Source organism: Cetorhinus maximus, chromosome 13 (assembly GCF_964194155.1).
Source record: "Cetorhinus maximus chromosome 13, sCetMax3.hap1.1, whole genome shotgun sequence".
Taxonomy (NCBI): Eukaryota; Metazoa; Chordata; class Chondrichthyes; order Lamniformes; family Cetorhinidae; genus Cetorhinus; species Cetorhinus maximus.
Genome location: NC_135891.1, coordinates 22,850,890 through 22,866,273, shown reverse-complemented (window position 1 = coordinate 22,866,273; position 15,384 = coordinate 22,850,890). Strand labels below are relative to the sequence as shown.

The 15,384-nt window shown below is 47.0% G+C and overlaps 1 protein-coding gene across 1 annotated transcript; it reads right to left on the bottom strand.

Moving 5' to 3' along the window:
• Positions 1-13,611, bottom strand: LOC144688486 (serine/arginine-rich splicing factor 6-like). The gene is made up of 6 exons (XM_078555107.1): positions 13,382-13,611; positions 8,254-8,414; positions 7,540-7,658; positions 7,245-7,447; positions 6,344-6,439; positions 1-1,997 (listed from the first exon to the last, which is right to left on the bottom strand). Exons 1-6 carry the CDS (start codon positions 13,486-13,488, stop codon positions 1,625-1,627), a joined length of 1,059 nt encoding a protein of 352 aa, XP_078411233.1. The 5' UTR covers positions 13,489-13,611; the 3' UTR covers positions 1-1,624.
• Positions 13,612-15,384: the final 1,773 nt, after the last annotated feature.

Genomic DNA, 15,384 nt, shown 5'->3' with positions numbered 1-15,384 from the left:
TTTCAACTGACAAAACTTTTTTATTCAAGATAAAAGCTAGTGTAAATAAGGTTTTTCCGATCTTAGTACAAAGCAAGAAGCAAACACTATTTTTTTTAAAACAGTAAAAAGCAAAACTGTTTTCCCTCTGCCCTACAAATCACCTGCTGCCGAGCTTTATCGCAGCTTCAGCTAAGACTGTTCACCCATTATGGGAAAAGAGAAATTAATGCATGAGTCAACTGTTGCTCCCAAATTTACATTAACTACTTTACAAAGATTGATAAAGTGAGTGGCATTTTACTCTTTCTGAATTCTAGATTCTGCTCAGCCAAATATTGTTCTGCCTGAAAGGTATTATATAAATCAATGTTTTGCCAGAGAAGAAATCTGATTTTGCTTTAACAGAAGATGTTTTGCCACCAGTAGTGAACATTACATCTGTAAAAACATGGTGTTGCACATTTCATCCTGCACTAAGTTACAATGGGTACATGGCTAGAAGAGGCTGAGGGTTGTAGCATCTATTCCAGCACACACGCACAATTGTCAACTATACACGGTACTTTCCAAATTCCTCTTTGAAAAAAATAGCACTTGTGTAAGCTTCCATAATTTCATCCCAGGAATTCTTAATTTCATTATACTGAAAATCTTAACTAGATGCTCCAACAAATAGTCATCCCTGCTTCAAATAATTTGAAAAATTTAACTTTAAAAAGATTGTTATACTCATACCAATATATGTACTTATTAAACATTTAAGACAAAGCAATGAAACCCTCAAGAAATAAAATTACAAAAGTTGCAATAAAATGCTTTATTGAAACCATGCACATTTCAAATATGTTCCAGGTGTAAAAAAAAAATCATGCATCTGTAATGCTGGTCTGCACAAACATCAACAATCTAAATTAGAATAGTTTACTTTCATTATAAGTGGAGGGTTGTGCATATTCAACTGTAAATAATGTGTCCCATACAATATGTGCAACTTTATTTAGAAGTCATTTAAGCCTACAAAGCTCTTGACAGCTATTATGTAAGCTTAACAAGATTACATTGCTAATATGTATGGTTTAACTACATATACACCAACCACCATAGATTGGGGTACATAAGCATGACATTAAATACTTCAGGAAGCATTATACACAATTATAACCTTGCCACCTCCATAAAAGTATTCCTATGCCTGCTGCATACAAAGTCATGCCATGGAGCTGAATTAGTTTATTCAAACTTTTAAAGTCGAAGTTCAATAGCATTACTTGTATATTTAAAAATTAGAGTTTTGGCACTAAAATAAAGTGCAACTATCAAGATGTTTTATGACAGTTCTTCACGCACAATACCTTGTGCAATACCCCGGCAATAAAATAGGAAAATAAAATCAAAGCTACCCTCAAATAATACAATTCAAAAAGGTTATTAATAGAAGAAAAAAGCAACTGCCATATTTGCATTTATTGCTCAACAGAATTTAGTAATGAAGGTTTATATACAATCATCCCTATACTGTATTCTACACTAGAAAGAAAAACACCAGTTTGAAAAAATTTAGAGTCTCAAAGTTGCATTTACATGTACAACTATTTTAAGGAAAACATCCAGCTCGAATTCAGCGTTCGTGAGAAGTTTCTTGTTAATCCTTAGAGCCAGATCTGGACCTGGACATCGATCTAGATCGGGACCTAGATACTGATCTAGAACGAGAGTTGGGTGGAGACATGTTTTCTGATCTTGGCTTTGATTTAACTGGTGACATAGGAAGAGGTGCTTCTCTTGATCTTGAGCGGGACTTTGAACGCGAACGAGACATTGATTTAGCATCTCCTTTACCATTCACTTGAGGGGATCTAGATCTGCTGTGTGATTTATTATTCAATTCAGATTTCGATTTGCTTGGAGACCGGGAACGGGAGCCCTTATCAGACATGGCTTTGGAGTTACCTCTGGATCTAGATTTCCTTTCTGGAGACTTTGATTTGAACCTGGAATGGTCCTTGCTGTGTGATCTGGAGTCAGAAATACAAAGAAAAGTTATCATTGAATTTGAAAGCATCCATGTCTTTTTGCATAATAAATTTAGCAAGACAGACAGTTGTGAAAGATTAGACAAAAATCCAAATCAAAAAGAATGCAAATGATTTACAGTAGTTAATACAAGAGGTAGAGAGTCTGTAAAGTGAAATAGATAGATTAAGGGAGTGGGCAAAAATGTGGCAGATAGAGTATAATGTGGGACAATGTGAACTTGTCCACTTTGGCAGGAAGAATGGAAAGAGATTGCAGAACTTGGAGGTACAAAGGGATCTGGGTGTCCTGGTACATGAATAACAAAAACAAAGTTAGTGCAGGTACAGCAAGCAATTAGGAAGGCAAATGGAATGTTGGCATTTATTCCAAGGGGAATGGAATATAAAAGTCGGGAAGTTTTACTGCAGCTATGCAGGGCATTGATGAGACCACATCTGGAATACTGTGTACAATTTCGGTCTCCTTATTTGAAAAAGATACAATTGTGTTAGAAGCAGTTCAGAGAAGGTTCACTTGACACATTCCTGGGATGGGGGGCTTACCTTATAGTTAGGCCTATATCTATTGGAGTTTACAAGAATGAGAGGTTATCTTACGGAAACATACAAGATCCTGAGGGGACTTGACAAGGTGAATGCTGACAGGATGTTTCCACTTGTGGGAGAGACTAGAACCAGGGGACACAATTTAAGAATAAGAGGTTTATCGTTTAAGGCGGAGGTGAGAATTTTCTTCTCTCAAATGCATAGCAATCAAAAAGTGCTTTGCTGAGCTAACTGATATCTGCCTTAGCACTGGAATTATCCCTCCCCCACGCAACCACCAGCCGCCCCCCCCTCCAATCTTCAGCAAAGCCAAAGAAGGCAGTCACCAAGGGCTCCCAGTTGACTACTTTTCAGCAGTTCTCACTGGACATATAGAAGTACAATACCCAGTAAAGAGAGGATCAAGTTTAGCCCTGAAAGCTACCCCCAACACCACTCAGATTGGCAGGTGTAACATGGAAGGCAAATTTGTACAGTGCATCAGGGATTTTTTCTTAGAGCAATACATTAAAGAACCTACCCAGGAACAGGCTATTTTAGATCTAGCAATGTGTAATGAGGTGGGATTAATAAGAGATATCATAGTTAAGGATCCTCTGGGAAGTAGCGATCACAACAGGGTAGAATTTCAAATTTAGTTTGAGGGCGAGCAACTCGGGTCTCAAACCAGTGTCCTAAACTTAAATAAGAGCAATTACTGATGTATGAAGAAAGTTGTCTAAAGCAGGCTGGGAAAATAGACTAAGGGGAAGGTCAGTGGATGACCAGTGTCAGACGTTTAAGCAGATATTTCATAACGCTCAGCAAAAATTTGACCACGATAAAAAGGACTCAATAAGGATGAACCACCCATGGTTAACAAAGATGGTCAAGGATAGTATCCAATCAAAAACTAAGGCATACAAAGCAGCGAAAACTAATGGTAGGCCAGAGAATTGAGAATTTTTTTTTTAGGAACCAGTAGCGAATGACTAAAAAGCTAATAAAGAGGGAGAAAATTGATCATGAAAGTAAATTGACAAGAAATATAAAAACAAACAGCAAGAGCTTCTACGGGTATATAAAAAGAGTGGCTAAACTAAGCATGGGACCCTTGGAGGATGCGACTGGACAGGGAACAGGAAAATGGCAATAATTTAAACCAACATTTTGCATCGGTCTTCACAGTGGAGGACACTATAAACATCCAAAAGATATCAGATAATCAAGGAGCTAATGGGAGGAAAAATCGTGTAACAGTCTATCACAAGGGACAAAGTATTTGACAAGCTAATGGGACTAAAGGCAGACAAGTCACCAGGGCCTGATGGGCTGCATCCAAGGGCTTTAAAGGAAGTGGCTGCAGGGATAGTGCAGCCATTGGTCGAAATATTCCAAAACTCACGGGATGATCCCAGAGGATTGAAAAACTGAGTGATGCCCCTGTTCAAGAAGGGAGGGAGACAAAAAGCAGGATACTATAGGCCAGCCAGCCTAACATCTGTCATTAGGAAAATGCTAGTTCATTATTAAGGAAGAAATAGCAGGACATCTGGAAAAGTTTAATGCAATCCAACAGAGTCAACATGGTTTTGTGAAAGGGAAATCATGTTTGACAAATTTGTTGGATTTCTTTCGGGATATAACAAATGGAGCTGATAAAGGGAAATGGGTAGATGTAATTATTTGGATTTCCAGAAGGCATTCGATAAAGTGCTACTTAAAAGGTTACTGCACAAGATAGGAGCTCACGGTGTTGGGGGTAATGGACTGAGGATTGGTTAACACACAGAAGACAGTGTCGGGATTAATGGGTCTTTATCAGGTTAGAAAGATGGAACTAGTGGAGTGCCACAAGGATCAGTCCTAGGCTTGAAATTATTTACTATCTATATTAATGACTTGGAGGAGGGGGCAGAGTGTAACGTCTCCAAATTTGCTGATGATACAAAAATAGGTGGGAGGGCTGTTATGATGAGGACATAAGGAATCTGCAAGGGGCTATAGATAGGTTGAGTGAATGGGCAAAAACTTGGCAGATGAGTTTAACATAGGAAAGCATGAGATCATGCACATTGGTAGGAAGGATAGATGTTGAGAAGATGTTTTCACTAGTGGGGGAATCTCAAACTAGGGGACAGAGTTACAGAATAAGAGGACACTCATTTGAAACTGAGATGCAAAGGAATTTCTTCTCTCAGAGGGTAGTGAATGTCTGGAATTCTCTACTGCACAGTTGTAGAGGCTAGATCACTAAAAGTATTTAAAGAGGAGGTGGATAGATTTTTGAAATATCGGGGATTTGAGGGCTACGAGGAGCTGGCATGAAAGAGAAGTTGAGGCCTGGAGCATATCAGCCATGATCTTATTGAATTGTGGGGCAGGCTTGAAGGGCCAAATGGTCTATTCCTGCTCTTATTTCTTAAGTTCTATGTTCACTGCTGCTGACTAATGACGACTACTTAGATAAGGTCCCAGAGAGTACCTGGCAAGTTACACCCTAGAATCAATACCCCAGATGAGAGAATATTAGGCAAAAATGTCATTATTGAGCCTAATGAACTGTTTATATTATAATTCAAGTAGGGAGGCAGGGGGTGCTGGGGAAACACCCGAAGACACCAGGAGTATCAATTATGATACTAGTTAACTGGAGGAAAAACAAGACTATTTCCATATTCACTTATGTATGTACACATTGAACGTGTACAATTGAACCTGTACACATCAACTTAAGACAATAACAATTAAGTTCCTAAGCAAAATGTCAAGCTCCAACCACTTGCACTGATTCCTAGTTAGTTAAGCAAATTAAGAACAGGATAGTGAGACAGAAAGGCATGCAAGGTATTTTTGTGGCAAACTTCAAGAACTCTTAAATCCACTGCGGTTGATGCTACATTTGGAATGAAGTAAACTTTTTCTGGAAAGATACAAAACAGTAACTTCACAAAGGATGTCTGGATATATTAATTCAAATGCAAAATGAAATAAGTATTTTTAAGTATGAACACAATCCCAATCGCTCATAAACACTAATCCTCGAGCTACTATCAAAGTAATGTGTCTTGAACGGTTTAAGGGTAAGGACTGACAGTTAACTACCCAACTCTCCACCTACTGCACCCCAAAGAAAGATGAAAAAGTGAAATGTTCATAAGGTTTAATTTTATAATACAGGTGTTGGTTTCGGACTGCACGGTGCCCACCATGGAGCCTTCAGCTGCAAAATACAAATTGTTTCCTTAACAGTCATATTCCCTAAACAGGGACAGGTGATGTACTGATCACAACGACACAACCGTGCCAAAATCAAAATCTACAAAATTCAAAAAGGGGCAACAATTAAGAAAGCAAATGAGACTGGGTTTGTTGGATTTTAACAGCTAGATTGCCAGAGATCAGGGTCACATGTGACATACCCATACTATATTGGATTTACCAGAATTCTATTCATGGCCCGGTCATCTCTAAAGTACTCCAATTGTACATCATCCTATTATATCAGACTATCTAAATATGTTTTGATTGTAAAAATACTGTGGATGCTGGAAATCTTAAATAAAAACTGAGAATGCTGGAAATACTCAGCAGATCTGACAGCATTTGTGGAGGGAGAAACAGAATTAACTTTTCGACTCCTGACCTTTCATCAGAAACTGGTTTCTACTATTTATCAAAATAAATTGAAAGAACAAGTTCTGTAAAGTTAAAAGCGCAAGAGACCTGACATATACGATACAGAATTTGCCTTCCAAAAACAAAATCTGCCTTACACAGTCATTCAATAATTAACTTACCGAGAACGTGACCTGCTCTTTGAGGCACTACCAGATCTGCTTCGACTGCTCCTACGACTTCTGCTGCGAGAATGACGACGACTTCGAGACCTAGATCTGTGAATTAAAATATTACTCACAAGTGATATGGCTACAAAAACTGGGGTTTCTTTCTCTTTGTCAGTTATTTTATGTTGAAATATGCGCCTCAGCTCAAGCTTCTCAATAATCACATTTTCTACTTGAGGACAGTATGTTTTGTAAAAATATCATCTCCATCTTTATGATACTCAGATCAGTTTAAACACTGAATGGAAAAGGAAGGTCACAACGTGCTGTTGAAGCATATAGATCTCGCAGGCCAAAGTTAAATTTGTGCTCTTATGTCAAGCCTGTCAAATCACAACTGGGGGACAGCACCACTATTGGCTTCAAGTGCCCAAGTAAAAGGATACATTTTGGGACAGGTAACACAGCAAATTCTTTGCAGTTTAATATTACTTATTAGTTCATGTGGATATCCAGCAGTAATAAGGTTATACCACTGAGAAGAAAAGGTTCCCAATGGCAGGCACAAGCTATTGAAACAACATCCAGACCTGGGAGACAAAAATCTTGAAAGCGCAGAGAGACATGACTTGCAATAACATAGTGACTTCATCATGGCCTTAATTTTGAAAGTGCTCTACTCTCAATTTCAGTGACTGATCTCTTGAAAAGTCCTTTCAGTTGTTCTACCATGTTAAACCACAGTGTATAGATAGCATTGCTGTACACAACGTCTATTGGATTTTATAAACTGATTCTTCTAAAGGAGTTACTAAAATCTCCATGAGACAAACTAATTATCAAAGATGCAGATACATGCAACTTTACAAGAAGATTTACTTCTGAACATGCTTGCTTTAAAAAGAGCACTCACCGTGACCGACTTCCAGAGGAAGAGCGTCGATTGCGGGGCCGGTCTTCAACTAATCGAATCTTTCTCGCATTAATTTCAGTGCCATCCAGCTTGTCCAAAGCACGTTTCATATCAGAGTAAGACCTGAATTCAATAACTCCTTCATTCATACGCTGCTTATGAGCATCTGCATAGGTCACTTCTCCTGCTTGTCTCATGAAATCCTTCAGAAGTGGAAATAAAAAGGCAGTCAGCGAACAATGAAACTTCAATGTTAAATATTACCCAGAAAATCATCTGTAGTCCCAATACCTACTTTTAGATCTTGCCAGCTGCAACGACTTGAAAGATTTTCAACGATGAGCCTGAACTCTGTTCGGACAGGTGGTCCATATTTCTCCCGTCCATTTCTTCGATATCCATAGCCACCACCGCCTTAAGAGGTTTAACAGAAAGTCAGTAATCATTTAATTTATGACAAATCTGTAATATTTTAAATGAAAATGTAAATTGATTAGAATATTAAGTAAACTCAGTTAATAATTACAATTTCAGATTGTATTTACACTAAATGCTACAATTATGTTACCATGCATGTCTGCATATATTTTGCCAAATATTAAAACTAAATATTACATTATGTACTTACATTCTAGCAGATTTTAGAAGTTTGGTACAACACACATATGGTAACAGGCACCTAGTTCAGATTAACCAGTAATGTCTAACCCTTGGCATCCTCATCACCCAGGGTCTAATGGCAAAGGCAGCTGTCGTCATGGCTTCCATTAGGTCAGCCAAACGCCAAAGGCTACATATTGTAAGGTAAAGCCAAGGTCAATCGGAACGGGCAGACATCTTAGCCTCACTGGATTCTTTCAATTAAAAGATCAAGGTCTCGTTAACAAGGTTTGGATGAACACTTCCATTGTTACACAATTTAAACAATAAAAATGCCATTAGAAATTTTTAAAAGCAAATTCAAAAGTTAAACGTAAAGTTATGTTGAGCAAGGTATTAAACCACTCACTGCGACCGCCACCACCACCATAACCACCGCCATAGCTCCCATCACGACGGGGTCCTCGTGCATGCTCCACAATTATACGCTCGCCACAAAGCTCTTTCCCATTCAGCTCATAAACTGCATCATCTGCATCACGTGCATCTTCAAACTCAACAAATCCATAACTGAAGGGAAACGAATCAATTAAAACATTGTACAATACTCTTGCATGGCTCACATGATGAACAGTTTACATACAGGGTCTATATCTATTAGCAATTCCTGTACCCTTAAAATGGACTTCAGTTGATAGTTAAATGACTTCTACAGGTTGGTTCAACATAAGGAAAACAAATGAGCAGAAAGGGGACAGAAAGACAAACGCTACTAGGTTTATTTTAAGTGCAACTTACAAAGTCAGTGAACTAAGGCCAAAAGGTGAGAAAGTTGTAAACCTCAAATTCGTAATTTTTTAAAGTGATTTCTTCGTAGAATCATTAAAGCCAGCGTTAGCTCTCTGACAAGAGGATCGCTTAGTCCTATTTCCTGCCCATTCCCCAAACCCATGTGTCTACCAAATATCCTCTGCCCTTTTAGAAACCAATATGGGTTCTGCTTTCCCACCATTTTTGGTAGAATATTTCATAATCCAACACTGCAGATAATTTTTTCCCCAGAAATTCTCTTATTATTTTGACAACTGGCATCTAACTTAAAATTTGTGCTCTTTAATTAATGAGTCAAAGTAAGTGAAAACAATTTTCCCTTTATTCCAAAACCCATCATTATGCACATGCTACAATTTCGATGTTCAGACTACCTTTTTGGCACTTCAGATCAAAACTGCAAGTTTGAGATCAGTGTGGTTCTGTCCAAATATTTCCATAACCTCAGGTTTTGCCTCAGATGATGGTGGCGCAGTGGCAATGTCACTGGACTAGTAATCCAGAAGCCCAGGCTAATGTTCTGGTACCAAGGGTTCAAATTCCACCATGGCAGTTGGTGGGATTTAAATTCAATTAATGATCTGGAATTGAAAAGCTACCATGAAATCATTGTAAAAAACCCATCTGGCTCCCTAATTCCCTTTAGGGAAGGAAATCTGCCATCCTTACCTGTTCTGGCCTACATGTGAATCCAGACCCACAGCAACGTGGTTAACTCTAACTTCCCTCTGAAATGGTGTGGCAAGCCACTCGATTCAAGGGGGATGGTGGCCTTGCCAGTGAGGCCCACATCCCAAGAATAAGTTTAAAAACTGGTGAAATACTAAACACAGTGGGTGATTCTGGCCACAATTTGCAAAAGAAACCTTGGGTAACAGTTTTAACTGTATGTAAATAGTGACCAATCTACAATGGAATTGATTATTATTATGGCTGCCAAAATCCACATGGAAGTACAGATGCCTAAAAGATACAAGTTTAATAATGGACAAATATATTATGAAAAACAGTGTTCACAGGCATCAAGTTGAGTGCAAAAATAATTACTCCATATTTCAGAACAAAAATAGCAGCACACTAAATTAGGATGAAGGAGGTTATGTTGTATTTGCTTGGGAATACATCAAGTGCAATTTTCAATATTAAGTAAATGCAAATGCTTTTCACGATTAAAGTAGAGCAAGAGTGGGAGTGGGAGAAAGCCCCGAGCCTTATGCAGGATTTAAAAACCTGGGTTTGACCCCCTCAACCCCGCCCCTTCATCCCCCCTCCTTGCTCTCTCCCTCTCCCACACTCCCTCCCCCCCACCAACCCCCCCTCGCTCCCCCCACCAACTTGCTCTCCCCTGACACCCCCTCTCCTTGCCCTCCCCGCAACACCCCCTCCCTGCTCTCTCCACACCCGACACCTCCCACCGTGTCCCCAACCCTCCTTGCCCTCCCCACCCCTTGCCCTCTACCTCTCCCCAGCCCCCTCCTCCTTGCTCTCCCTCTCCCCAACCCCCCTCCTCGCTCTTCCTCTCTGCTCTCCCCTCACCTCCCCCTCTCCCCATCCCTTCCCCCATCTCCCCACCCCTCCTCCCTCCCCATACTCCTCTCCCCACCCCCATCCTCCCCCCTTCGCTCTCCCTCCCCCCTCCCCGCTCGCTCTCTCTCTCCACCCCCCTCCCCGCTCGCTCTCTCTCCCCACCCTCCACCCCGCTCCCCCTCTCTCCCCACCCCCCACCCCGCTCCCCCTCTCTCCCCACCCTCCACCCCGCTCCCCCTCTCTCCCCACCCCCCACCCCCTCTCTCCCCACCGCCCCCTCTCTCTCCCCACCCCCCCTCGCTCTCCCTCCCCCCCACCCCCTCGCTCTCCCTCCCCCCCTACTCCCTCGCTCTCCCTCCCCCCCACCCCCTCTCTGCCCCCTCCCATCGCTCTCCCCCTCCCGCCCCCTCACTCTCCTCCCCCCGCCCCATCCCCCCTCACTCTCTGCTCCCGCCCCCTCGCTCTCTCCCCCACCCCATCCCCCCTCGCTCTCCCCACCATTCCCCCTCACTCTCCCCTACCCCCATCCCATTCCCACCCCTCTCTCCTCCCCTCTTCGCTCGCTCTCTCCCCACCCCTCTCCCTCCCCTCCCCGCTCGCTCTCTCTCTCCACCCCCCTCCCCGCTCGCTCTCTCTCCACCCCCCTCCCCGCTCGCTCTCTCTCTCCACCCCCCTCCCCGCTCGCTCTCTCTCTCCACCCCACTCCCCGCTCGCTCTCTCTCTCCACCCCCCTCCCCGCTCGCTCTCTCTCTCCACCCCCCTCCCCGCTCGCTCTCTCTCTCCACCCCCCTCCCCGCTCGCTCTCTCTCTCCACCCCCCTCCCCGCTCGCTCTCTCTCTCCACCCCCCTCCCCGCTCGCTCTCTCTCTCCACCCCCCTCCCCGCTCGCTCTCTCTCTCCACCCCCCTCCCCGCTCGCTCTCTCTCTCCACCCCCCTCCCCGCTCGCTCTCTCTCTCCACCCCCCTCCCCGCTCGCTCTCTCTCTCCACCCCCCTCCCCGCTCGCTCTCTCTCTCCACCCCCCTCCCCGCTCGCTCTCTCTCTCCACCCCCCTCCCCGCTCGCTCTCTCTCTCCACCCCCCTCCCCGCTCGCTCTCTCTCTCCACCCCCCTCCCCGCTCGCTCTCTCTCTCCACCCCCCTCCCCGCTCGCTCTCTCTCTCCACCCCCCTCCCCGCTCGCTCTCTCTCTCCACCCCCCTCCCCGCTCGCTCTCTCTCTCCACCCCCCTCCCCGCTCGCTCTCTCTCTCCACCCCCCTCCCCGCTCGCTCTCTCTCTCCACCCCCCACCCCGCTCCCTCTCTCCCCACCCCGCCCTCCGCTCCCCCCACCCCTCTCTCCCCACCCCCCCTCTCTCCCCACTCCCCTCGCTCTCTCTCCCCACCCCCCTCCCCGCTCGCTCTCCCCACCCCCCTCCCCGCTCGCTCTCCCCACCCCCCTCCCCCCTCGCTCTCTCCCCCACACCCTCGCTCTCTCCCCCACCCCCTCGCTCTCTCCCCCACCCCCTTCCTCGCTCTCTCCCCCACCCCCCTCGCTCTCTCCCCCACCCCCTTCCTCGCTCTCTCCCCCACCCCCTTCCTCGCTCTCTCCCCCTCCCCACCCCCTTCCTCGCTCTCTCCCCCTCCCCACCCCCTTCCTCGCTCTCTCCCCCTCCCCACCCCCTTCCTCGCTCTCTCCCCCTCCCCACCCCCTTCCTCGCTCTCTCCCCCTCCCCACCCCCTTCCTCGCTCTCTCCCCCTCCCCACCCCCTTCCTCGCTCTCTCCCCCTCCCCACCCCCTTCCTCGCTCTCTCCCCCTCCCCACCCCCTTCCTCGCTCTCTCCCCCTCCCCACCCCCTTCCTCGCTCTCTCCCCCTCCCCTCCCCACCCCCTTCCTCGCTCTCTCCCCCTCCCCACCCCCTTCCTCGCTCTCTCCCCCTCCCCTCCCCACCCCCTTCCTCGCTCTCTCCCCCTCCCCTCCCCACCCCCTTCCTCGCTCTCTCCCCCTCCCCTCCCCACCCCCTTCCTCGCTCTCTCCCCCTCCCCTCCCCACCCCCTTCCTCGCTCTCTCCCCCTCCCCTCCCCACCCCCTTCCTCGCTCTCTCCCCCTCCCCTCCCCACCCCCTTCCTCGCTCTCTCCCCCTCCCCTCCCCACCCCCTTCCTCGCTCTCTCCCCCTCCCCTCCCCACCCCCTTCCTCGCTCTCTCCCCCTCCCCTCCCCACCCCCTTCCTCGCTCTCTCCCCCTCCCCTCCCCACCCCCTTCCTCGCTCTCTCCCCCTCCCCTCCCCACCCCCTTCCTCGCTCTCTCCCCCTCCCCTCCCCACCCCCTTCCTCGCTCTCTCCCCCTCCCCTCCCCACCCCCTTCCTCGCTCTCTCCCCCTCCCCTCCCCACCCCCTTCCTCGCTCTCTCCCCCTCCCCTCCCCACCCCCTTCCTCGCTCTCTCCCCCTCCCCTCCCCACCCCCTTCCTCGCTCTCTCCCCCTCCCCTCCCCACCCCCTTCCTCGCTCTCTCCCCCTCCCCTCCCCACCCCCTTCCTCGCTCTCTCCCCCTCCCCTCCCCACCCCCTTCCTCGCTCTCTCCCCCTCCCCTCCCCACCCCCTTCCTCGCTCTCTCCCCCTCCCCTCCCCACCCCTCCCCACCCCCTTCCTCGCTCTCTCCCCCTCCCCTCCCCACCCCCTTCCTCGCTCTCTCCCCCTCCCCTCCCCACCCCCTTCCTCGCTCTCTCCCCCTCCCCTCCCCACCCCCTTCCTCGCTCTCTCCCCCTCCCCTCCCCACCCCCTTCCTCGCTCTCTCCCCCTCCCCTCCCCACCCCCTTCCTCGCTCTCTCCCCTCCCCACCCCCTTCCTCGCTCTCTCCCCTCCCCACCCCCTTCCTCGCTCTCTCCCCTCCCCACCCCCTTCCTCGCTGTCTCGCTCCCCCACCCCAAATCCTCCACCTCCTGCCGCCATTTTATCCCCCAAACCACGCGGCGCCCCCTCCCCCTTCACTCAGCAGCGAGGTGAAGGGCGGTCGGGGAGACTCCCGACCGGCTCATTACCAGCTCCCGCTAACCACAGAGAGCAAGGGGAGGAAGAGGGGGGTAAAAACTGCACCGTGTGGAGCGAATGGGAGTGAAGTGAAATGGGAGCCGGCTCTGGAGGGTGAGCCGAGCCGGGCTGGGCTCCCATTCGGTCCCCGGCCGCCTGCCCGCCGTGCATCCCTCACCCATTCTTCAGATCCACCTCCAGCAGCTTCCCGTAACCCTTGAAGAACCTCTCCAGGTCCTTCTCGCGAACTTGGTAGCTCAGCCTCCCGACGTAAACACGCGGCATCGTTTCTACTGATTGATTTTATTTATTTTTCCCCCCCCCCCCAACACCACCAATCTCCAAACCGCCGCCGCCGCCGCTGCTTTATTTCTCTTTGTGCTTCGCCAGTGACGTGGAACCCAGGCCGGCTCCGCCTCTCCGAGGAGAACCTCGCCGTAAACGTCACCGATAGTTGCGCCCCAGCTCACGGGCACGTCATCGGTTTGTGCGCGCTCTGCCCTCTGGGGAATGTAGTTCTTTCTAACACGTTGCTCTGCTTTTGGTGAAGGCGAGCAGCATTTCACTTGCACTTACCTCAATTTAGTCTACTGCATTCGCTGCTCCCAATGCGGTTTCCTCTACATTGGAGAGACCAAACGCAGACTGGGTGACCGCTTTGCGGAACACCTTCGGTCTGTCCGCAAGCATGACCCAGACCTCCCTGTCGCTTGCCATTTCAACACACCACCCTGCTCTCATGCCCACATGTCCGTCCTTGGCCTGTTGCATTGTTCCAGTGAAGCTCAACGCAAACTGGAGGAACAGCACCTCATCTTCCGACTAGGCACTTTACAGCCTTCCGGACTGAATATTGAGTTCAACAATTTTAGATCATGAACTCTCTCGTCCATCCCCACCCCCTTTCCAATCCCCCTTTTTTCCAATAATTTGTATAGATTTTTCTTTTCCCACTTATTTCCATTATTTTTAAATGTATTTCCATCCATTATTTTATCTCTACTTTTTAGCCTATTTCGATCCCTTCCCCCCACCCCACCCACACTAGGGCTATCTGTACTTTGCTCGTCCTGCTTTCTACCCTTAATGTCACCTTTTAGCACATTCCTTAGATAATATCACCAGCTTCAACACCTCTTTGTCCTTTTGTCTATGACATCTTTTGGCTATCTCCATCTATCACTGGCCCTCTATCCAGCTCTACCTGTCCCACCACCCCCACCCCCTTAAACCAGCTTATATTTCACCTCTTTTCTATTTTTCCTTAGTTCTGTTGAAGAGTCATATGGACTTGAAACGTTAACTGTGTTCCTTTCCGCAGATGCTGTCAGACCTGCTGAGTTTTTTCCAGGTATTTTTATTTTTGTTTTGGATTTCCAGCATCTGCAGTTTTTTGCTTTTAAAATACTGCAGATGCTGAAAATCTGCAACAAAAACAAAAAATGCTGGGGAAAAATCAGCAGGTCTGACAGCATCTCTGGAGAGAAAGACAGAGTTAACGTTTTGAGTCCCTATGACTCTTCTTCAGAGCACTGCTTTTGGGACTGCAGCTACACTAAGTCCCCACTTAAAGTCGTGGTTGCGATCCTGAAAATCGGACTTTAAGTGAAACAACTTTGTGAACCATTGGTTCTCATTGGAATCAATGGCAAAGTTGGATTTAGGTTTCTTTGGACATTTCTTGTCTAGAAAAATCAATGAGCAAGTTGGAATACTATACAGTGCATATTCAGCACTATGCATTCCTAGCTAGAATAATAAACCACCGAATATAATGGAAGTAGTATATACATTGAAACTAGATAATAAATCACCCAAACAAGCCCTGAATAGCATAGCCTCTGTGTCTCAACCACAGCACTCCTGAAACTCAGCTCAAATTTTTGCTTGTTTAAGCAATAAATTTCCTTTCTCACCCTCATTTCCCATTGTCTTTCTCTCTCTCTTTCTTTCCTGCTGTCTCACTCTCTCTCTCTCTTTCTCTCTCCTTTCCCACTCTGTCTCTTTCTTTTCCCATTCTGTTTCTGGTTTTCTGTCTCCAGAGCCTGGACCCCTTCCTGACAGTTTACAGAGGCCGAACCCCTGCCCCGCAGGGTCCCATGGAAGCGACTGGGCGTGGTGGGGGCAATCAAGCCGGGAGGGTTGTGCGAGGAACCTGCGGATGGGCTGTGGAAGATGCCC